This window comes from Staurois parvus, unplaced genomic scaffold (assembly GCF_062004578.1).
Source record: "Staurois parvus isolate SC_StPar_1 unplaced genomic scaffold, SC_StPar_1.0 ptg000142l, whole genome shotgun sequence".
Classification (NCBI taxonomy): Eukaryota; Metazoa; Chordata; class Amphibia; order Anura; family Ranidae; genus Staurois; species Staurois parvus.
The window spans coordinates 254851-280166 of record NW_028317938.1 but is presented as its reverse complement, the minus strand read 5'-3'; the positions used below and the strand labels follow the sequence as shown (position 1 = coordinate 280166).

Here is a 25316-nt window from a genome sequence, read left to right as displayed (position 1 = left end):
CAATACTCTAGGCTCAAAGTGTCCCACTGTAAGGGACCGCCCGGCGGTACCACTAGCACTCCACTGATCAGGCGTCCCCAGCGTACGGAGTCTAAGCCCCAGAGTACTTGTTCACCAGAGCCCCTGATGGTGGAGATGGACTTGGAGTACCCCCGGGACCAGGTCGTGACTACTGAGGATACCTGTCAGTGGTAGGGGTATTCGCCAGGGGCTCCCACGGGAGAGAGCCAGATATGAGGAGGTCTGGAGACCCCGTTGAGAGGGATGGATGGATGGCTGAGCAAGTGCAACGTCAGGCAGGCTGGGTTGGTAACTATGGGGACGGTGCGGTACAAAGCAGCGGGCAGAGAATAGTCGGGTCACACGCCAGGTCAGCAACAGCAGGTCAGATCCAATAGGGGGCATCCAGGAGAGAGGTCAGGCAAGCAAGGGTCAAGACAGGAAAAAGCAGCAAGGTCAGGGCACAATCCGGGTCAGCAACTTACTATTTACAGGTTCACAGGATACAAGGAGACCAGAAGGCACTGAATGACAGCTCAGGGCCATTTAAATATCCCGCCCTGTGCTGTCATTGGTGCCAGGCGCGCGCCCGCGGTCTCTACTGCGCATGTGCGAACTCGATTGCTGCGGTCGGCCAGGTCCCAGCGCCCGCGTCCCTGCACAGGGCAGTGCACTGCGCCTGCGCCGAGCCCAGCGCCGCGGCGATCCCTGACATTGCCCCCCCCCTACGGGCAGCCTCCGGATGCGCACCCGATCTCTCCACCACGGGTGATCGCGAAGAAACTCCCGGACTAGTCTAGGTGCGTGGACATTATGAGCTGGTTCCCAGGAATTGTCCTCTGGACCATAGCCCTTCCATTTAATTGGGAATTGGGTCTGGCCCCCCCTCCTTCGGCACTTAAGGATTGTTTCCACCTCAAATTCTTCTTGTCCTTCGACAGTTATGGCCTCCGGTGGTCTGGATTCTCGTTCTGGGAAGGCATCTGGAATCACTGGTTTCAGCAAGGACACGTGGAAGACCGGATGAATTTTGAATGTGTCAGGAAGGATAAGCTCATATGCCACCTCATTGACCATCCGCTTTACCTGAAAAGGCCCCACAAATTTAGGTCCCAATTTTTTCGAGGGACAGAGCATCTTCAAATTGGTTGTAGCCAACCATACCTTCTCCCCAGGCCGCAACACCAGATCCCCTCTTCGTTTCTTGTTAAACGCATTCTTATTGTCCTCTTGGGCCCGAGCGATGGCTTCCTGGAGTACTTTGTTAGAGGAGAAAAAGGTTAATGCATCCTGTGTTGCCGGAACTGGGCATTCAGAGACCAAATCAGGGAGAAAGACAGGGTGAAACCCATAATTAGAAAAGAATGGGGACTGCCCTGTTGCAGAATGGCTTGCGTTGTTGTAAGCGAATTCCGCCAAGGGTAAGAGTGGCAACCAATCATCCTGAAGGAAAGACGTGTAGCAACGCAAGTATTGCTCCTCTCGGTCTGACCGTTGGTCTGAGGGTGGAACGCAGAGGAGAGGGATAACTTGATGTCCAGGGCCTTGCACAGAGCCCTCCAAAATTTAGATGTAAATTGGACCCCTCGATCAGAGACAATGTCCTCAGGTACTCCATGTAGTCTAACAATCTCCCGGATAAATATTTGCGCCGTCTCGGCTGCTGACGGAGTCTTCCTTAATGGTACAAAGTGAGCCATCTTGGATAAGCGATCAACGACCACAAGAATTGCTGTGTGGTCTCGTGAAGGTGGGAGCTCGACTATGAAGTCCATCGCGATTCTCTGCCAAGGCCGTTCGGGAATCGGCAAAGGCCGCAACAGCCCCCAAGCTTTTCTCCTCGATGGTTTGCTCTTCTGGCAGATGTTACAGGATCTCACATAGCGCTTGCAATCCTTAGCCATGTTTGGCCACCAAAAAGCGCGTCGGAGAAGCTCCAGAGTCTTGACTGGGCCAAAGTGTCCTGCCAGCGGGTGATCATGGCAGTGTCCCAAAACCAGGGTTCGGACTTCCTCAGGTACCATGATTAAATCTTCCTTCCATAGGAGTCCCCCCTTGTTCTGGAGGGACACCCCAACTGGGGTTGACGTGGCCGTAGATGCCTCCATTAGCTTGGAATGAAGGTCCGTCTGGAGCGCTAAGAAGTTCCCAGAAGACAGGATAGTGTCGGGTACCAGTTCTTCTTCGGAGTCCTCATACATACGTGATAACGTATCGGGCTTCGTATTTTTAGATCCGGGCCTGTATGTGATGTGAAAGTTAAATCTGGAGAAGAACTATGCCCATCTCGCCTGTCGTGGGCGTAAACGCTTGGCGGTCCTCAGGTACTCCAGATTCTTATGATCTGTGAAAATCAAGATGGGGTGTGAGGCACCTTCCAGCAGGTACCTCCATTCCTCTAACGCTGCTTTGATAGCCAACAGCTCTCGATCGCCGATATCATAATTCTTCTCGGCTGGGGTGAGTTTCCTTGAGAAGAATGCTATGGGATGGAGTAATTCCTTGGTGCCCTTCCGCTGGGACAGGATGGACCCTACCGCATTCTCCGATGCATCTACCTCCAAGATGTAGGGCAGGGCCGCGTCCGGGTGGCCCAGAATTGGTGCCGAGGTAAATAGCTTTTTCAAAGCTTCGAAGGCTTCCTGAGCCTCCGATGTCCATCTGAACCGGGTTCCAAGTTTGGTTAATTGAGTAATGGGGGAGACCAGACCCGAGAAGTTCTTGATGAACTTTCGATAAAAGTTTGCGAACCCAATAAACCGTTGGACGCCTTTTTTGTCCGTGGGTTCAGGCCAATCTAAAATTGCAGAGACCTTCTGGGGGTCCATCGTGACCCCCGCGGTGGAGACAATCAGACCTAGAAACGTAATGCTGGATTGCTCGAAACAACATTTATCCACCTTGGCATATAACCCATGCTGCCGCAACCGCCCCAACACCTTTGCCACATGCATCCTATGATCCTCCAGGGAGGGTGAGAAAATCAGTATGTCGTCCAGATAGACGATAACAAAGATATCCAAAAAATCCCTGAAGATGTCGTTCACGAAGTGTTGGAAGGTGGCTGGTTGGAAGCCCAAATGGCATGACCAAGTATTCAAAATGGCCAAACCGGGTACGGAATGCCGTTTCCCACTCGTCCCCCTCCCTTATGCGGACCAGGTTATAGGCCCCCCTTAAATCAAGTTTCGTGAATATAACCGCAGCCTTTAGGCTCTGAAACAACTCTGGTACCAATGGCAACGGGTAACGATTTTTGATCGTGACCCTGTTCAGCTCCCGGTAGTCAATACATGGTCTCAGGGTTTTGTCCTTCTTTTCCACGAAGATGATTCCCGCCCCTGCTGGAGAAGTGGAGGGGCGGATGAATCCCTTCTAAAGACTGTCCTCAATATATTCTTTTAGGGCCCCCAATTCAAGCTCAGGTAGGGGGAAAATTCGCCCAAAAGGAATCTCAGAGCCCAGTAACAGGTCGATGGGACAGTCATATGGGCGGTGGGGGGGCAGAGTATCTGCTCCCCATTTACTGAATACATCCAGGAACCCATGATAGACTGCGGGAATAACCTATTTTAAATCAGAGTCTCCTTCGGAGCATAGGAGAACCCGGGGCCCCGTGGGGCCCGAAGTGCGACAATGTTCCCGACAGTATGGGGAAGGGAACGAGATTAACCCGGTTTCCCAGTCAATTTGGGGGTTATGGGCCCGTAACCATGGGAGCCCCAAAATGACTGGAAAAAGAGGTGACACAATAGCATCCAGGCGGAGGAATTTCTGGTGTTGGTTGGCAATGGTAGTGGCAATGGGGGGAGTTTCCTGGTTAACTACCCCTGATTTTATCTGGGAACCATCGGCCAAAAATATGTTGAAGCCCTTCTTTCTGGGTTGGAGGGGAATACCCTGCTGGTGAGCAAAGTCTAAATCCAGGAAACAGCTGCATGCCCCCGAATCAACTATGGCTGTCACCTCCACGGTCCTTTCTGGAAGCTGAAAGGAGAGGGGCACCACTAAGTATTGAGAAGGACTGATATTGCTAATAGACAAAGAAGAAGAGGTGCACTTACTCATTTTCTGAGGGCAGGATCGTACCATATGACCAGCTTCACCGCAGTAGAGGCAGAGGTTCTGGGATAGTCTGCGCTGGCGTTCGTCCGGTGATAATTTAGGCCGCGCCAGGCCTAGCTGCATAGGTTCTGGAACATCTCCTGGAGGAAGATTCTGTATGCTTGGTCTAGTTGGTTGGCTGGGGCCTTGGAATGGACCCCAGGTATTTCCGCGACCCTGGCCGGACCTCTCAAACCTGCGTTCCCGCAGTCTTCGGTCTATTTTAATTGTCAAGGTAATGAGGTCTTCTAAAGATTCGGGAACCTCCACCCGGGCCAGCTCATCTTTCAAGGGATCGGACAGCCCCATATGGAACTGGTGCAGTAGAGAAAACTCGTTCCAGCGTGTGTCCCCCATCCACCGCCTGAAATCAGAGGCGTATTCCTCTGCCGCCCGCCAGCCCTGTCGGAGCGTATATAAGGTCGCTTCGGCAGAGGCTGCCCGCTGTGGGTCATCATACAAGATGGCCATCGCTTCAAAAAAACTACTGACCGATCCCAGATTCCCAGATGAGGGTCATTGTTTCCCCTTAACCGATGGGCCCAATCCTGGGGTTCACCCTGCAATAGTGAAATGACGAATCCCACTTTCACAGTTTCGGTCAGAAAGGTACGGGGTTGTAGCTTAAAGAACAGGAGACAGGAATCGCGGAATGACCGGAAGCGTGTGCGGTCTCCGTGGAAACGCTCCGGTAAGGGTACTCGGGGTTCTGCCATAGGAAGCGGGGCGAAAGCCCCTGAGGCTGGCTCCTGAGTTACTACGGCCGGGGATGCAGAAACCGGGTCCTGTGGAGCAGGGTCAGATATAGAGCAAGTCTGGAAGCGATTCTCCAGCTGCATGCATCTGTCCTGCAGGGCCGTTACGGCCTGCGTCAAATTAGATAAGTGCCTGCAAATTTCCTCTAGCGGGGAGGGCCCTCCTCTAGGCTCAGTCATGGCCTTCTGGTACTGTAAGGGACCGCCTGGCGGTACCACTAGCCCTCCACTGATCAGGCGTCCCCAGCGTACGGAGTCTAAGCCCCAGAGTACTTGTTCACCAGAGCCCCTGATGGTGGGGATGGACTTTGAGTACCCCGGGACCAGGTCGTGACTACTGAGGATACCTGTCAGTGGTAGGGGTATTCGCCAGGGGCTCCCACGGGAGAGAGCCAGATATGAGGAGGTCTGGAGACCCCGTTGAGAGGGATGGATGGCTGAGTAAGTGCAACGTCAGCCAGGCTGGGTTGGTAACTATGGGGACGGTGCGGTACAAAGCGGCAGGCAGAGAATAGTCGGGTCACACGCCAGGTCAGCAACAGCAGGTCAGATCCAATAGGGGGCATCCAGGAGAGAGGTCAGGCAAGCAAGGGTCAAGACAGGAGAAAGCAGCAAGGTCAGGGCACAATCCGGGTCAGCAACTTACTATTTACAGGTTCACAGGATACAAGGAGACCAGAAGGCACTGAATGACAGCTCAGGGCCATTTAAATATCCCGCCCTGCGCTGTCATTCGTGCCAAGCACGCGCCCGCGGTCTCTACTGCGCATGTGCGAACTCGATTGCCGCGGTCGGCCAGGTCCCAGCGCCCGCGTCCCTGCACAGGGCGGTGCACTGCGCCTGCGCCGCGGCGATCCCCGACACCCACTCTAAGCAGCTAATTAAGCCATAACACCTGCAAAGGGTTCCTGAGCCTTTAAATGGTCTCTCAGTGTGGTTCAGTAGGAATCACAATCATGGGAAAGACTGCTGACCTGACAGTTGTGCAGAAAACCATCATTGACACCCTCCATAAGGAGGGAAAGCCTCAAAAGGTAATTGCAAAAGAAGTTGGATGTTGCTGTATCAAAGCACATTAATAGAAAGTTATGTGTAAGGAAAACGTGTGGAAGAAAAAGGTGCACAAGCAGCAGGGATGACCGCAGCCTGGAGAGGATTGTCAGGAAAAGGCCATTCAAAATGTTGGGGACTTTCACAAGGAGTAGACTGAGGCTGGAGTCAGTGCATCAAGAGCCACCACACACAGACGGATCTTGGACATGGGCTTCAAATGTCATATTCCTCTTGTCAGGCTGCTCCTGAATAACAAACGTCAGGAGTGTCTTACCTGGGCTAAAGAAAAACAGACCTGGTCTTTTGCTCAGTGGTCCAAAGTCCTCTTTTCTGATGAGAGCAACTTTTGCATCTCATTTGGAAACCAAGGACCCAGAGTATGGAGGAAGAATGGAGAGGCACACACTGCAAGATGCTTGAAGTCCAGTGTGAAGTTTCCACAGTCTGTGTTGATTTGGGGAGCCATGTCATCTGCTGGTGTTTTTCCACTGTGCTTCATTAAGTCCAGGGTCAACGCAGCCATCTACCAGGAGATTTTGGAGCACTTCTTGCTTCCTTCCGCAGACTAGCTTTATGGGGATGCTGACTTCATTTTCCAGCAGGACTTGGCACCTGCCCACACTGCCAAAAGCACCAAAACCTGGTTCAGTGACTGTGGGATTACTGTGCTTGATTGGCCAGCAAACTCGCCTGACCTGAACCCCATAGAGAATCTATGGGGCATTGCCAAAAGAAAGATGAGAGACATGAGACCAAACAATGCAGAAGAGCTGAAGGCCGCTATTGAAGCATCCTGGTCTTCCATAACACCTCAGCAGTGCCACAGGCTGATAGCTTCCATGCCATGCCGCATTGAGGCAGTAATTGCTGCAAAAAGGGGTCCAAACCAAGTACTGAGTATATATGCATGCTTATACTTTTCAGAGGTCCGATATTGTTCTATGTACAATCCTTGTTTTATTGATTGCATGTAATATTCTAATTTTCTGAGATTGTGGATTTGGGGTTTTCATGAGCTGTAAGACATAATCATCACAATTATGACAAATCACGGCTTGAACTATCTTGATTTGAATGTAATGAGTCCATCTCATATATTAGTTTCACCTTTTTAGGTTCCATTACTGAAATAAATGAACTTTTGCACGATATTCTAATTTTTCGAGTTTCACCTGTACACAGACATGCCCAGATGTCTAGCAGACAAGTCTTGGCTTCCAAACAGACCAGACTTACTAGTCCAAAGTTCCCTGTTCCACCCTGCTTCTCAGTCAATAGCTTATTCAAGGCTTTTAGATATCTTTTTGTATGCTTTTCCATCTTTATAAAGTTCATTTAGCTTGTTACGCTGGTCTTTTTACAGTTCTTTTCTGCGCTCCATTGTTCAGTATCTAGCCTGCTCAGTTCGTCCACTTGAGAGTTAACAAACTCATTGACTATTTATACACGGACACTAATTGCAGTATAAAAAGCCACAGATGTGGGAAATTAACCTTTATCTGCCCATTTAGCCTGTGTGTGCCACCGTGTGTGTCTGTACCAAGGCCAAACATTCCAGGGTATGTAAACTTTTTATCAGGGCTATTTGGGTGATTTCTGTTATGATTTAAAAAGGAGCCAAACAGCTGGGTGAGTTTTCTGGCATGATCAGTCATATTTTCAATATCAATGCCAAAATTTCACAATTTCTGCCAGGGTATGCAAACTTTTGAGCACAACAGTTTATGTCCTACTTAAGGTGCAGTACTTCTGAAGCCTCTCTGTATCAGAGATCAGGTGCTCAGTTGCACAACCTGAAAAGATGGAGCAGACAGGAACAATGAAAGACTGCATTATAGTAGTTTTATAGTGACAGAGAAGAGGACAATATTTACTTGTCACCTCATCCTTTTTCACTAAAAACATTTGAATGGAGTTCTCATTCTAAACTCATTCACAGGTTGATTTTGAGGTAACAATCCCAGGAGAGGGGAAGGACAGGATCTTTAAAGTGTCTATAAAATGGATGGCTGTAGTAAGCTGGAGGATGCTCCATGAAGCTCTGGGAAGTGGACGAATTCAGCTCCCTCTGGAATCTGTGCAAGCCCTGGATGTAGCAATGAGACACCTGGCCTCAATGAGGTGAGACTTTTTATTTCCATGTTTTTAAATAGCTGCTAAAAAGAAGTATACCATGCAATCAAGCAAGCCAGTTCTCCCAATGAAAAAAATTTGTTTGCAGGTATACCCCTGTAGGGAGATCCTTCTTTTCACCGCCTGAGGGTTACTATCACCCACTTGGAGGAGGACGTGAGGTTTGGTTTGGGTTTCATCAGTCTGTTCGCCCAGCCATGTGGAACATGATGCTTAATATAGATGGTAAGTACAAAACTGTTCTGACTGCATTGTTTTAATAAAAATATAAAACCCAAAGTGATATAAAGACTGCTAAACGTCTCGTTTCAGCCTCTGTTTATCAACACCGTATATTGCACAATTTATGTCAATATGAAATAGTGCATAGTGAAATATACTTTTAAAAACTGCATCTTGTCTTTTCAGATGCTTATTATGTAAACACTTTCAATACTGCAAATAATCAAGAAAGTGACCATATGTATGTATTACATTGTATATATTAATTTGTGCTTTTCATTTGAGGCATATCTTCTAAAAACGTCTTTTCTCTGTGTCTGAGAAGTCTTCGTTTTTAATTTTTCAGTATCGGCTACAGCCTTCTACAAGGCCCAGCCAGTAATAGAATTCATGTGTGAGGTGCTGGATATTCGGAACATAGATGAACAACCCAAACCTCTCACAGACTCACAGAGGGTTCGCTTTACTAAGGAAATCAAAGGTCAGTTTTTTGGGGTTTTTTATAGTGTTGCTAATTGAGACTTTAATGTTATTCTGGCAGTCTCAGAAACTTTCCATCAGTGTTGGTTGCAGAAAAGGATAGCACTGAGTTGAAAGGTCCACAGTAATCTCTAAATGGTTGTTTAATCCTTCTCTCAATTGTTTTTCGATCCTTGTTCAGTTTTGAGTGACCATAGATTTGATATTGGGTGGAAATCGACAGGTATTGTCATGGTTTCAAATTATTGCAACTACAATTGCTCTGTTGCTCAAAATTGAAAAAGGATGTATACATAGGTGCCAGATTGCTGTTAAATTTTTTTGTTACTTTATTGTTAGAGTAAAACTTTCAAAGCTGCCATGTGCATAGTTAACATTAGACTACCTGAAATTATTTCATCTCTAAACCGATGTTGAGTGCTTAAATCATCCACATGTTTCCTATATCTGCAAAGTGCTCCAGCAGCATATTCTCTGAGACTGTGTGGGTGAGACATGAGGTCTAAACCAGATTCACTAGCCAAGGAATCTTTCTAGTTTCCAAAGGATATGGGCAGACCGCTTGTGTTCTATTATAATTCAAATTTCTATATATTATGTTTTATTGGACTACTTATACCAAAAAAATAACAGCTGGAAATTACTATAAGAAACAAGGACAGTTTTTTGACATTTGCTTTTATCCCTCCTTCTATAACATATTAGCATGGGTAAAGGAATAAATATTGTTTAAAGAAAACCTATCCTAACAGGGTGAAATAAGCAGGTAAATACAGACCAGTTACCCCATGGTGCTGATCAAGCTGACATACTTTAATATCCACTGCCGATGGTCATTCTGGGAATCCCTGAACCTTGGTGAAAATGCAATATGCAACTTTCAAATTTCAGTATTGTTGGTGTTGAGGTACATCTCACAATGTAATGTGAGTCATCTATCGAAAAATTCTCTCATTTCATTTTGGAAAGCGATAAGAGTGATCCTCAGCACTGACTGTTCAGAAACTCAGAATTACGATTTAGGCACTACATACAGTAGGCATAATAGCTACTATTCTCTAATATTTGATTTGTGTTGTAAATGTTTAAAAGGCTAACTGTACACAGCTAAAGGAATATAGGTATACCTGTCCCAAGCTCTCCCAAGTGGACTCGAGCTCCCTTGGGTTGCATCAAAGAAAAAACTGGTCAGTTTCTGACAGATCCTTCTCATGCGTGTGTAGATTGAATGTCCACCGTGGTGCAGAATGCACCTGAGAGGTCTTGCTTAAAGTATACCTCAAGGCAACAATAGAAAAAAACAAACATATTTGCACAATTTTCCTATGTTTTATCCCTTTAAATGTACTGCATGTACAGAAAAATAACTGTTGATGTGGCAGAAATAAAGTGTGTCTGCATCCTGAAAAAGGGTTTCTGTACCTGGAGGTGTTTAGAGTTCTACTGCAGGTGGGAAACGCCAGATGTGAAACTCTTTACTTTACATTCAACAACAAACTGGACAGATTTGGATCTGTTGGGGCCTAGGATCTATGAGATCTGTTCAACCTGGTTTATGCTTTTCCCCGTATCAAGCTCCTTCTTTGCAAGGTGGAGGTTATTCCAGTCTTTTTTTTATTGCATTATACTGGTCCAGGAGGGCGTGGTACTCGAATAGTCAAATTCCTGGCAGACTGTCCATGAATCCTCCCATATTGTCGAAACCTTCTATCACAAGGGTCCATGTACCATCCTGCTTCAGGGTTGCTGGCTTTCACAACCTCACTTTGAAGCCCAGGTCCTGAAAGACAGAGGTATTTTGTGATTTGTAATGCCTTCCCTCTTGGAAGTTATCTGTGCAAGGTCTTCCATTGGAATTGCACTTTGTCTCGCGCTTTGCTTGGTGCGAGACAGGAAATTTCACCCTAGAAAGTATTATGTGGGATGCATCCTGTCTTTTCTCCAGTTGAGTCATGACAAGTCATTGGCCTTAAGTACCATTAAGGGTTAGATCTCAGATTTGGTGGTCCTCTTTCAGATGCTTCTTGCTTCTCATTCCTTAGTGAGAGCTTTTCTGCAGGAGGTCACATTGTTCCTCCTGTTTGAACTCCATGGGTCTTTAACCTGGTTTTGTCATTTCTTCAGAAACTGCTGTTTGAACCCATCAAAGATGTTCCTCTCCCTGTCCTTGCTTGTAAGGTTGCCTTTCTGTTTGCCATTACTTCAGCTTCTGAGTTGGCAACTTTATCTTGTAAGGAACCGTTTCTTGTGCAGCGGATGCTGCCTTCAGTCTGCCCATCCCTAATGGAATTGCTTTTAAACTTTCCATTAGTCTAAGAATTAGTCAATCCTGTGATGTTTTTCAAGAAAAGGATTTTACAAGAAAATAGGATTTTTGACTTGCCTATAAAATCTACAAAAATGAAGGCATGCTGGCAATGGGAGTGGTTATGCAGGGCTGGGTTTTAGCTTTGTCAATGCCCAATCACCTGGAGGTAAGTCATGCCCTTGGTCTAAGAATTAACCAGTCCTGTGATGTGTTTCAAGAAAAAATTTTTTTAGGTTAAAGTAAAGAAAAATCCTATTTTTTTTTTCACTCATCGAACAGATATAACAAAACACTTCAAATAGTATACATAACAGATCAAAGGGAGCAGATACGAGAAGTTCACTGTGGGTCTACATATCCTTTAATTTCACTGTTTTGTTACACATTTTTTCTGTAAGGAAAGGTTTAAAATAAGGTTCGTCAGCATTAACTGTGTAGTAAATTTTTGCATGTTGCAGACGTCCTGCAGCAAGCATTTGTAAGTCTGATCAATCGGCACTATGCAGTTCCTGGTTTGCATTTATGTGCTTATTTCTGTGACACAAGTGCTTTCAAGATATTTGGAGTAATTGATATAGTGTGGAATCTTGGTAACTTGTCATCTTGATGGGCAGGGTTGAAAGTGGAAGTCACCCACTGTGGGCAGATGAAAAGAAAGTACAGAGTTTGCAATGTTACTCGCAGGCCGGCCAGTCACCAGACGTAAGTAATATTAAAGGCCATTATTATGCCAAGTGTGAGGAATTAGAAAATCTAAGTAGTATCTTGTCTTGTGTGTCTTAGGTTCCCACTGCAGCTGGAGAGTGGCCAAACTGTGGAGTGCACAGTAGCCCAATATTTCAAGCAGAAGTATAACTTACAGCTAAAATATCCTCACCTTCCATGCCTGCAGGTTGGACAGGAGCAGAAGCACACTTATCTACCTCTGGAGGTGAGACCTTGATTCTTGCATCATACTTCTATTGAACACTTTGAGATTTATTTACTAAAGCTGGAGAGTGCAAAATTAGGCTCACTTTTGCATAGAAACCAATCAGCTTCTAACCTCAGCTTGTTCAATTCGGCTTTGGCAATAAAACCTGGAAGCTGATTGGTTTCTATACAGAAGTGAGCCTAATTTTGCACTATTCAGCTTTAGTAAATAAACCCCTTAGAGTCTCCCTGATATTTTAAGAATAGATGATTCATCTTCTAAACCTGTTATAAGTTGGGTCTTTAAATTTATAATACAGTGTCAAACATATTAGAGCACAGAGGAAAGCATCTGAATACTTTCTCCTGCTTATGGCAAAAGAGGCATACTTAAGCTGGCCATACATTAGTAGAATTTTGTTTGATTTTCTACTGGTTAGTGGGGTCAAATCCGCATTTGTTTTTGAACGCAGTGACAAGGAAATTTTCTCAAATAATTTCTAAAAGTGAATATGTTTTTGTTCAAGGAATAACATTCATTCCAAAAACAATGGTTAAAAACAGATTCAATTTTTAGGTACTTTTGAACAGCATTCGTCTAGAGATCAAATATACTGAGAATTTTTTAAAAAATTTTTTTAGTGTATGCCCACTATACAGGGTGCTGCCCGTAAAGTTTAATGGAATATAAGGCAGCCGGTGGTAGAGCATCTCATGATCCTTTCCTGGCTGACTTGAGAGCAGCCAGAGGCTGATGGGTCTTGTTTGCTCTTCACACACCCATCTATACCTCTTATAAAGTTGCAAGCATGCAGCCAGACCATGTTTATGATGTGAGCACAGTTTCTAGTAACTGTGTATTAGGCCTTTGTATTGGATTCCAACGACAAGAATAGGTGGATTTTTGCTGCTGGAAAAAAGGTGTATGTGAACAGTGACAGCTTCTCAGCTAGTAAAAAGTAACGATAGGCTGAGAGGAGCCATCACTTTTCACATATATATATACAAACCATCAGTTACCTACAGTTAGGGATGGATGAGAATCCCTGAACACAAACAGAGTAGGGTCACCACTGTTCACATACACCTGTCATCACATCCGCAAGAATCCACTGCCTATACTTGCCTCTGGAAGCCGGTTTATGCACACAAAAGTGAAAAAATATTTGCCCCCTTCTTGATTTATTTTTTTGCATATTTGTCACACTTAAATGATTCAGATCATCAAACAATATTTAATATTACACAAAGATAACCCTATGAAATACAAAATGCAGTTTTTAAATGTTGGTTTCATTTATTAAGGGGAAAAAGCTGTCCAAACCTGAAAAAGTAATTGCCGCCTAAACCGAATAACTGGTTGTGCCACCCTTGGCTGCAACAACTGCAATCAAGCATTTGTGGTAACCGGAAATGAGTCTCTTACATTGCTGTGGAGGAATTTTGTCCCACAAATAGAATTTTTAATTCAGCCACATTGGAGGGTTTTCCAGAACGAATGGCCTGTTTAAGGTCATGCGACAGCATCTCAATCGGATTTAAGTCTGGACTTTGACTAGACCACTTCAAAGCCTTAATTTTGTTTTGTTTGGGGTTTTTTTTGTAATTTTTAGCCATTCAGAGGTGGACTTGCTGGTGTGTTTCGGATCATTGTCCTGCTGCATAACCCAAGTGTGCTTGTGCTTGAGGTCACAAACTTATGGCCGGACATTCTCCTTCAGGATTTTGTGGTAGAGTGCAGAATTCATGGTTCCATCAATTCTGACAAGTCGCAAATGCAGCCGCAGACACTCACACTACTACTATGATCTTTGACTGTTGGTATGACCCTTGCTAAATCATGAATGAACTGTGGTTAACCACATTTTTTGGGAAACTGAGTTAAATTTCATTGCCGCACCTAAGCCTGTTTAATGCCAGACCTGTTAAATCAAGAAATCACTTAGACGCCGACAAAGTGAAGCACACTAAAAGATCTTAAAAAGCAACATATCATGCAGTGATCTAAAGAAATGGGTTACAAAGCCATTTCAAAGGCTTTGGGACTCCAGCAAACCACGGTGAGAGCCATTAGCCGCAAATGGAGAAAACCTGGAACAGTGGCGAACCTCCCCAGGAGTGGCTGGTCTACCAAAATTACTTCAAGAGCACAACAACAACTTATCCTGGAGGTCCTAAAAGAACCTAGAACATCATCTAAAGAAGTGCAGGCCTCATTTGCCTTAGTTAAGGTCAGTGCTCATGATTCAACAATAAAAAAGAGACTGGGCAAAAATGGCATCCATGGGAGAGTTCCAAGGTGGAAGCCAGTACTGACCAAAAAAGAACACAAAGGCTTGTCTCACATTTGCAAAAAACATGTTGATTATCCCCAAGACTTTTGGGGGAAATATTCTGTGGACTGATGAGACGAAAGTTGGACTTTTTGGAAGGTGTACATCCCATTACATCTGGCATAAAAACTAACAGCATTTCATAAAAAGCATCATACCAACAGTCAAACATGGTGGTAGTAATGTGCGCTGTACACTAAACCAATCTGACACGGTACCTAAACACAATATACCAAATATAGACCATAAGTAAGTCTATATACATAATATAAATTAGCAAAAAGTCCCAGATCCAATGTGAAAGTGCTGTGTGCTGAAAACATCCTCCAACAGAGTGCTATGGTGATCACAAGTGCTCGCCACAACAGACAGATTAGCCTCTTACCAGACACCTTGATCTCCAATCAAAGGATCAAACAAGCAGTTGGTGTTCAGATTCCTCACTGACACCCATGCTAGCAATATCAAGGAAAATAGATGGACAGCTGCGTGCTCACCTAAACGAATTCCTTGCATAGAACTGCTCTCCATACAATGCAGAGAAGGATTAAAACAGAAGAGACTTCATAGTACAACCCGATAAAACTCAAAAAATGTTTTCAGGAAAATATTGCACTTACATAGATGAAGTGCATAAAGGCAGTATACGAATTCAAAATTCCCACGGTGTCATACCATCGGCCGGAACGTGGTGACGTCACAGAAGACTCCGCCCAGTAGTAATGTGATGGCCTGGGGCTGCTTTGCAGCTTCAGGACATGGACGAATTGCCATAATTGATGAAACCATGAATTTTGCGCTCTACCACAAAATCCTGAAGGAGAGTGTCCAGCCATCAGTTTGTGACCTCAAGCTCAAGCACACTTGGGGTTATGCAGCAGTACAATGATCTGAAACACACCAATAAGTCCACCTCTGGCTAAAAAAACAAACAAAAAAAAACTAAATTAAGGTTTTGGAGTGGTCTAGTCAAAGTCCAGACTTAAAGCCGATTTAGATGCTGTGGCAAGACGTTATACAGGCCATTCATGCTCAAAAACACCCCAATGTGGCTGATTTAAAACACTTCTGCACAGAAGAGTGGGCCAAAATTCCTCCACAGCAATGTTAAAGACTCATTGGCAGTTATTGCAAATGCTTGACTGCAGTTGTTGCTGTCAAGGACGGCACAACCAGTTATTAGGTTTAGGGGGCAATTCCTTTTTCACATAGTGTCAGGCAAGTTTGGACAGCTTTTTTTTCTCTTAGTAAATCATCATTTTAAAACTGCATTTTGTATTTACTTGGGTTATCTTTGTGTAATAAAAATTGGTTGATGATCTGAATCATTTAAGTGTGACAAATATGCAAGAAAATCAGGAAGGGGGCAAAATACTTGTTCACAAAACTGTATATAATCACCTTAGCGAAGAACGCCTTACGGGTCCTTTGAGCAAGCGCTACACAGCTTTATACAATATGTGTGGACCAACTCAGTGCATTTGGATCTGCAGCTGATGTTTACCTTACATATAGAATACAAACAAGAGAACCTGTTTTGATTGATACAGTGTGCTTTCCAGGTTTCAGGGCCTATTGGTAATGTGGCTTTTCAATGCCTGCTATAAAGCCTTATATTTTACTTAAATTGGTGCTTCATGATCAAAGGGGATAGGGATCAAGAATGGAAAATAAAATACTAAATATCTACTGGTTACGGGGAGGGGGGTTAATTATTATTATGCAAATGATATTTTTCTCATTTGCCTAAATAATTGATGTAAATAACAGTCAGCATAATTCTCATGTTCTCAACTATTAAGAGTGAAATTCAAATTTTATTGAACAAACCTCCTAATGATAACAGTATTTTTGTTAAACATAAAAAACTTACAATGCACTGTTCCAAATTATTACGCACAGTAAGTTTCAAAACACTTTATAGGTTGTAAAGAACTGAAAATTGTCATTTGTTGTGTTTGCAGCATATTTACTGAAATCAAAAGCTATTTCAATCAAACTTTCAACAACATTTTAACTTTTTAAACATTTTAACAGGTCACGTTACATTTTAACATAGGTCCCCTTATTTGATAGCAGCTTCACAAGTCTTGCATCCATTGAACTTGTGAGTTTTTGGACAGTTTCTGCTTGAATTTGTTTGCAAGATGTCAGAATAGCCTCCCAGAGCTGCTGTTTGGATGTAAACTGCCTCCCACCCTCATAGATCTTTTGCTTGAGAATGCTCAAAAGGTTCTCAATAGGATTGAGGTCAGGGGAGGATGGAGGCCACACCATGACTTTCTCTCCTTTTATCCCCATAAAAGCCATTGATGCAGAGGTATTCTTTGCAGCATGAGATGGTGCATTGTCATGCATGAAGATGATTTTATTACAGAAAGCATAGTTCTTCCTACTGTACCAGGAAAGATAGTGGTCAGTCATAAACTCCACATACTTTGCAGAGGTCATCTTTACACCTTCGGGGACCCTAAAGGGGCCGACCAGCTCTGTTCCCATGATTCCGGCCTAAAAATGACTCCTCCACCACCTTGCTGACGTCGCAGCCTTGTTGGAACAGGGTGGCCGTCCACCAACCATCCACTACTCTATCCATCTGGACCATCCAGGGTTGCACGGCACTCATCAGTGAACAGAAGAATGAAGAATTAGTCTTCACGTATTTTTCTGCCCAATGCAGCCGTTTCTGCTTGTGAGCATTGGTTATTGGTGGCCGAAGAGAAGGTTTATGCACAGTTGCAAGACTCTGGAGGACTCTACACCTTGATGTCCGTGGGACTCCAGAGGCACCAGCAGCTTCAAATATCTGTTTGCTGCAATGTAATGGTATTTTAGCAGCTGCTCTCTTGATCCAATGCATGGATCTGGCAGAAATCTTCCTCAATGTGCCTTTGTCTGCATGAACCCGTCTGTGCTCTGAATCAGCCGCAAATCTCTTAATAGTGCGATGATCACGCTTAAGTTTTTGTTAAATATCTAATGTTTTCATACCTTGTCCAAGGCATTGAACTATTTCACTCTTTTCGGCAGCAGAGAGATCCTTTTTCTTCCCCATATTGCTTGAAAATGGTGCTCTGCTTAACAATGTGTAACACCCTCCTTTAGTAGTTTTTCCTTAAATTGGGCTCACCGGCCAATCTAATTATCACAGGTGTCCGAGATTGTTTTCAGTGATCAAAAGAGCCCTGAGACACAATGCCATCCATGAGTTAAACTGAAAAACAAAATATTTAATCTTTGTGACACTTAAATAGAATTTGCATAATAATTTGGAACCCGGTGTATATGTATGTGTGATTTTGCATTTCCAGGTAGGGGGTGCGTACCCTACCCGTGCCACCATTCGTGTCCCCAGCTGTCAATCACCGGCCGATAATTACTCACCGGCGCCCGGTGATTTCCGAAGATCTCCGACGGGGAGGAGAACTGTTTTGTTTACTAACAGTTGTCCTCTGTCTGCTCGGGCACACTGCTTTGCATGGCTGTGCACAGCCATCCAAAGCAGTGCGATTACAGTGAAACACACAGACATCGCCCCCTAATAAAACACTCCCTGCAGACAGTTAACCCTTCGATCTCCCCTCATGTTAACCCCTTCCTGCCCAGTGCCATTAGTACAGTGTCTGTGCTTTTTTTATTTTAGCACTGATCACTGTATTGGTGTCACTGGGGATGTCATTGACACCAAGTCAGTTCCCCCCAGTGTCTAGAATGTCCACCGCAGTCCCGCTAAAAGTCGCTGATTGCTGCCATTACTAGTAAAAAAAATGTTTAAAAAAATCCCAGTATATATACCACCATTTTGTAAACGCTATAACTTTCATGTAAACCAATTAATTTACACATATTGGGATTTTTTTTAGCAAAGACATATCACAGAATATATTTTGGCATAAATTTATTAGGAACTTTGATTTTTTTTTTTTTTACTGGACATGTTTAATAGCAAAAAGTAAAAAATATAGTTTTTTTTTTTTTCTCAAAATTATCGTCTTTTTTTTTTTATAGCGCAAAAAATAAAAAAACGCACAGGCAATCAAATACCACCAAAAGAAAGCTCAATTCTTGGGAATGAAAGGACGTAAATTTAATTTGGGTGCAGCGTTGCATGACCGCACATTTGTCAGTTAAAGTAACGCAGCGCCATAATGCAAAAAATGGCCTGGTCAGGATAAATTCTCAGGGGCGCAAGTGGTTAAAAAAAATATTATTTTTATTGTTTTTGTAGGTCTGTAACATTGTAGCTGGCCAACGATGTATTAAGAAGCTGACTGACAATCAGACCTCCACAATGATTAAAGCAACAGCTCGGTCTGCACCAGACAGACAAGAAGAGATCAGCAGGCTGGTGAGTGAATTTTTTCAATAATTATTGGAACAATAATCTCTACTGAGGTGCTGTTATTGTTTATTTACTTATGTCCTGTCAACATATTCAGTAGTGCTTTGTAGCAGTCATATAGATGTATGCCCTATAGAACTAAGTTTGGATGGAACCTTTAATTTAATTTTACTTGTGGTCATCAAAAGTCAATAACTAAATGATGAATTTCAAATTTCAGACCTGATTCATTGACAAAATATTGGCATTAGGCCATAAATTAGGTAATAGCCAATGTTTAGAGCTGAACCCAAGAAATCAAAAACTCTTCCCATGCAATGGAGTTTTTCCTGTGCTGCAAGAACTGCTTGTATAGGCCTAGGGGATTTGGAAAAGTACCGCTTTTACTTACCTGATCCTCTGCTACTGCAGACTCTTCCTGCAGCCTTTTCCCCCCGCACTCTCCCTGAGTCCAAGATCCTTTGACATGATTAAGACCAATGCAGTGTCCATAGTCCTGCATTGGATGTGAGGACGGTGGAGAACAGTCCACTGCTGGAGCATGGTGGAGCGGTGTCTGCTAGGGAGTAGAGGATCAGGTAAGTAAAATATTTTTTACTCTCCTAGACATAAACAAGCATGTAACCCTAGTAGTGCGGTGCAGCCCCACTGCAAGGAAGGAGTTTTAGTTTTTCTGGAGTTGGGCTTTAAGTAGTTTGTCTCCCAAGTCTGAGAATACTGTGGTCTTTTTGCTAACTTTTAGCTTTTAAAAACGATCAGTTACATGTAAAATGTTTTGGGGCCTTGATTGCATGCTTGAATTGATGAAAGATGTGAGCTCTGTTAATGCGACAGAATCCAAGTATACATATAAATAAAGATCTACCATCAGTGGAGTTTTTAGCCACATCAGAGCAGATTATTTTCATTGATATGTTGTATGTTGCAGAAGAATTGGGAAGGATTTATAACCATGTATTAAATATTTAATAGGGACATGCAGGACAGCATCAGTAACATGTAAACTGAGTGGGTCAAGGTTATTGCATTGCTGACGCATGTGTGTTATATTGTTAATGCACATCTTAGCAGAGGATAATAGTTACCCTATCTTAATCGTACAGTACAGAATATGGGCTTGGTATTCATAGACTGGAACCTTCATGTGACTAGACACTGGCAAAGCTTTTGAGGGCATGCCCCCTGGGCATCCCTCTATAACCCTACCCCACTCTGTGAATACTCAATTTTTTGCTAGTGCTCTAAGGTGATGGACCTTTCTCCATTTATGGAGAAATCACTCTTACCTTAGCCAGTTTATTATTTTACTTTGGATTCTTCAATCAATTCTTTAAATCTTTACTGTCTTCAATTACAACAATAGAACCAGCGCACCTGTATCCGTAAAACCTTGGGATTCATACTGGAACCAGCAAGAGAAAATGTCACCAGTACACAGAGGATCACTAATATGGGTGCAAAGGTTTTAATGAACGATCACATAGTTACAGCAAGGCAACGTTTCGGAGTCTCGCAGGACCCCTTCATCAGGCATGTCACATGCACCTCCAACAGTAACGCAAGAACCAGAGCCAAAGGTTAACCTGCCTGATCACTTTTCTGGTGACCCCCATGTGTTTTCCAAATTTAAAAACAGTTGTATAATATACTTTGTGCTTAAGCCAAGCTCTTCTGGTTCTGAAGCACAGCTGGTTGACCTAATTATTACATGGTTGCGAGGGGACCTCCAGTCATGGGCTTTTAGTCTGCCCGCAAATGACCAAGCCCGAGGGTCATTCGAAGAATTTTTAAAGGCCCTGAGTTTACTCTGATGATCCTGACCATGCCCACTCAGCTGAAACTAACCTTAAATCATTACATCAGGGTAAAAGTACCACTGAACAATATTGTTCTGATTTACGCCGCTGGGCACCCGACTCAGGGTGAAATGATCCAATTATAAGAAGCAAGTTCAGGTTAGGCTTATCAAAATCTATCAAAGACTCCATAGTACACTACCCCGAATCAGTCCTTGAATAAAGCCATTCAAGTAGCCATCCATATAGACAGGCATTTATGTGAAAGGAGTACTGAGATGTTTGTTCCTCTGCCCCCTAGTATGCTGCTCACTTCTTCTAAATCGGATCTTCTGGGGTCCTCTAAACCACCAGGTGGAGGAGCCCATGCAAATTGGCGCTACTCATTTATCCTCTGGGGGAAAAAGCTAGAAGAAGATCCCTGGGACTCCGCTTATACTGTGGGGACCACAGCCACTTTGTCACCAGCTGCCCCAACAGGCCAGGAAACGCCAAGAGTCAAGTGCGGGTGGGATCTTCTTCTCTAGACTATACGATGCCATATTCACCTCTCAGACAAACAATTTATTCCTTTGCAACTTAGTTCTGCCACATTTTCTTATCACTTCTCAGCTTTCATATATTCTGGAGGCGCTAGCAAATTCAATGATGGTGCCCTAGCACACTGTCTACAGATTCCCTTGACTAAGGTGCACAAATCTTTTTCAATCTTAGCTGTTGATAACGCTCCCTTGTCCATGGGTCTGGTGACCTTGTGCGTGGTACCTTTTACTCTATCCATTGGGGAATTTCATTAGGATTCAATAAGCTTCTACTTGATAACATCTCCTGCTTATCCCCTTATCTTAGGTTAGCCTTGGCTTGAACCTCATAAACCACGCATAAACTGGGGTACAGGGGGGAAATAATTATTTGATCCCCTGCAGATTTTGTAAGTTTGCCCACTTACAAAGAAATGAAGGGTCTATAACTTTTATCATAGATGTAATTAATGTAATAGATGACAGAATATCTACCAAAAATCCAGAAAAACACACAATACAAATGTTATAAATTGAGTTGCAGTTCAGTGAGTAAAATAAGTATTTGATGTCCTACCAACCAACAATAATTCTGGCTCCCACAGACTGTCTATGTGCTCATATGGTGCACAGATTAGTCCTGTCAAATTAAGAAGGTCCTCCTAATCACAACTGTCATGTACCTGATAGGAGACTGAAATGATGAGGTCGGCCTCACTTGTGTCACTAGCCCTGACCCCGCTGGAAGTGGAACAGAGGGTGTCTAGGGACCATGGGGACAAGAGTGCCAGCAGATGTTGCCTGAAGAACTTGCAGCTGGAGTCCTTAAAGAACTGGTGAACCACCAATTCAGGAACAGTAGTGATATGCAGAGCTGGTATGGTAGACCACCAGGCGTGCACCAGAGCAAGGCAGGAAGCTGGAATAGGAGACGGGAGCAACGTCATAGGAATAGCCAGGGTCATCAACGGGCGCACAGCAAGATACCAAACCATAAGCAAGCCAAAGTCGGGAACAGAGCCGAGGTCAGGAACAAGTATCAAGCAGGAGAGGAATCAAGAGTCAGGTCAGGAACAAGCCGGGTCAGCAACAAGGGAATCACACAGGAACACAGCAGTACACGGGGACAGCTGAAGATCAGTCCGCAGTAAGCACAGGCAGAGGCACCCTTTAAATAGTCCATCTAGCGCCAAGATTCACCGTGCGCGATTGCACATTTCTGTGCACATGCACACATCTGGTCACTATTTTCTGGATATTTCCATGTGCATGCACATTTCTATTTGCCAGCCATCTCACAGGAATTCCCTTACAACAATCTTTATGTGTATCATTATGTGTATAAAAGACACCTGTCCACAGAATCTTTCTTCTATTCAAACCTCACCATATGGGCAAGACCAAAGAGTAGTCAAAGGACGTCAGGGACAAGATTGTAGACCTGCACAAGGCTGGAATGGGCTACAAGACAATCAGCAAGAAGCTTGATGAGAAGGAGACAACTGTTGGAGCAAATGGAAGAAATACAAAATAACCGTCAATCGCCTTCGGTTTGGAGCTCCATGCAAGATTTTTCCTCATGGGGTAAGGATGATCTTGAGAAAAGTGAGGGACCAGCCCAGAACTACACTGGAGGAGCTTGTGAATTATCTCAAGGCAGTTGGTACCACAGTCACCAAACAAAACATTGGTAACACAATATGCTGGCACGGATTGAAATCTTGCAGAGCCTGCAAGGTCCCCCTTCTCAAGATATGCAGGACCGTCTGAAGTTTGTCAGCAAACATCTAAATGATTCAGAGAAGGATTGGGAGAAAGTGCTGTGGTCAAATGAGTCCAAAATTGAGCTCTTTGGCACTAACTCGACTCGCTGTGTTTGGAGGAATAATTATGCTGACTATGATCCTAAGATTACCATCCCTACAGTCAAGCACAGAGGTGGAAACATTATGCTTTGGGCGGTTTCTCTGCTAAAAGTACAAGTTATCTTTGCCACATTGAGGGGCCAATAGACAGGGCCATGTACTGTAAAATCCAGGATATTATGTAGGATATTGTGTGTGTGTGTGTGTTTGTGTATGTATGTATATATATATATATATATATATATATATATATATTGTGCCAGTGTGGCGATCTGTCACGATGTGGAAAAGTTATTTCACCCAGGATTCTCAACCAGGCAGGTTGAGGGGCTCCAGAGGGTTGATGTATTGCAGAGAAAACTGGCTTTTCGGTTTCCTCATTTATTCATTAAGTCCGTTTTGGGATCTGAAGCCTGGAGTTTTCAAAGAGATCTGGGAGGGATGAAATCTCCAATCCTGGGACCAGGTTTTGGAAATGGCCAGGATACTGATTGCTCAGGTGTGCAGGGCAATCTTCTAGGGTCAGGACCAGGGTTCTGGGCTCCACCCCGGCAGACGGGAGTCAGGAGGGCTCCACACCGGCAGACGGGAGTCAGGAGGGCTCCACCCCGGCAGACGGGAGTCAGGAGGGCTCCACCAAGGAGAGGTAGAAACCAGACTAGCTGTGTGCTAGTGGCCAGCTGTGTGCGAGAGCCATAATTTGGGAAGAGTCTGCAGGAGACAGACATCAAACTGAGTACAAGCCAGGAGGCTGAATCTTTGTTGTTTTTGCTTGATGGTGGATACCCCTGCGTGAGAAGCTTTATGTTACGGGATGTTCTTTTAAATAAAATTGGGCAAAAAGGCCCTTAAAAAGAAGCGAGTTGCTGTGTGCTTTTGAAAGGAAAAGCTCTACCACTGGAAGCGAGTTCCCACAATCTATATACATAGAGAGAGAGAATATTCTCACATTATTAAACAAGCCAGCAAAGGACTGGGCTAGGTGTATTTTCAACACCAAAAGTATAGCCGGTGACTCCTTACTATGTTAATTTATGCACGAGGTAATTACCTTACCTTTGTTATATTGGGTTAGCCTGTTTTTGGGTCATTTTGGAAAATGACAACTGTTAGTGGAATTCGCAAATATTGCATTTCAACTATTTGTGTTATGTCAGTGTAATATGTCTTTTGTGCCCACAGATGAAAAATGCAAGTTATAATCTGGACCCATATATCCAGGAATTTGGGATCAAAGTAAAAGATGACATGACAGAAGTCACAGGAAGGGTCCTTCCAGCACCCATTTTACAATATGGAGGACGGGTAAGTTAAAAATGTTACCCTGATCTGTTTTATAGAGTAGCTACAATCTAATGTATAAGGCATGGTATGACATGGTTAATGTCCTTGTAAAACAACTCATATTGGCAAACGCTAACCAGCAATAGTGCAGTGTTGCCCAACAGCAGACTAATCAGCTACTGCAAGAGACAAACTGTTTAAATGTACAGGAGATGCAACAACTGACTGAAGCCCACCAAGCTTCACAACAGCAAGTGAACCCATCTTTACAGCAGCAGATACACACCCAACAGCTACACTTTGATAGTTGGTACAGAGCCTAGCGGATTATTTTAAATCTTTCCTGAGCATCTTTAAGAGGCACTGAATGTGCCAAGCTAGCCGAGGAGCAGTGGACTGATGCGCTAGCACCATTTTTAACAGGGTAGACCCAAAAGGCCTACATTCCTAGGATTATCCTAAACTCAAAGGAGAAATACTAGCCAGGCTCAGGGTTAACCATGGCCATGAGAGCATAGGATGTGTACCCATAGGAACAAGATCCTAATAAGCCAGCTAGGTCCCAGATGTATGATTTGTTCCACCTTTCAAACAAGTGGAGTTACTCAAATCTCAGATTGTGGATCAAGTGGTTACATCGGGTCCTTTGCCCCCAAACTAGTAACCACTGGAATCAGGAAAACTCGGGCAAGACTGTTCCAATGTATAAATATGCTGTCATGGGGGGGGGAATGGGTTAGACATCTCTGGGTGCCAGATATGAATAGCCCAAAAGGAGTTTCTTCCTTGAGAGTGGAAGGGTATATTAGGTGCTGGAGGTGGCAGGGACTGGGTATGTGACTGCCAATTGCCCCATTTTTCAAGAGTCTATGCAATGTCACATGGGGAAGCATTTGCCACTATTTTCCAAGCCTGTTCTGGCAACACACCTAGGAAATGCTGGAAGGCAGATCTGTCCTATTACAAGAAAAGGACAGTCTTGTCACATTGGTGCATGGCAGTCTGGTGGATCCTGTCAAGTTTGGCTCAGACTGAATTGGAATATTTCATACATGGTGATGTTAAAGACTATCCTACTGCAGATGTCTCAGCTGAGGCACCTAGTCGAACTGTAAAGCATGCCAAGGGTGTGCTTAAGGTCTTGCTACACAGTATAACACTGGGCTGTGAGGCAAAGTAAGTGATGTTATTATTTTGCCTGAACGTGA

General features: G+C 44.0%; 1 protein-coding gene across 1 annotated transcript in view; it reads left to right on the top strand.

Moving 5' to 3' along the window:
- Positions 1-25316, top strand: part of LOC149465151 (protein argonaute-1) — a 141126-nt gene that overhangs the window by 77245 nt on the left and 38565 nt on the right. The window contains exons 4-10 of the mRNA XM_089673585.1: positions 7852-8033; positions 8134-8270; positions 8614-8748; positions 11670-11757; positions 11839-11986; positions 18529-18648; positions 24007-24129. Of these exons, the coding sequence (XP_089529711.1) occupies positions 7852-8033; positions 8134-8270; positions 8614-8748; positions 11670-11757; positions 11839-11986; positions 18529-18648; positions 24007-24129 (933 nt within the window). The remainder of the gene's footprint in view (positions 1-7851; positions 8034-8133; positions 8271-8613; positions 8749-11669; positions 11758-11838; positions 11987-18528; positions 18649-24006; positions 24130-25316) is intronic.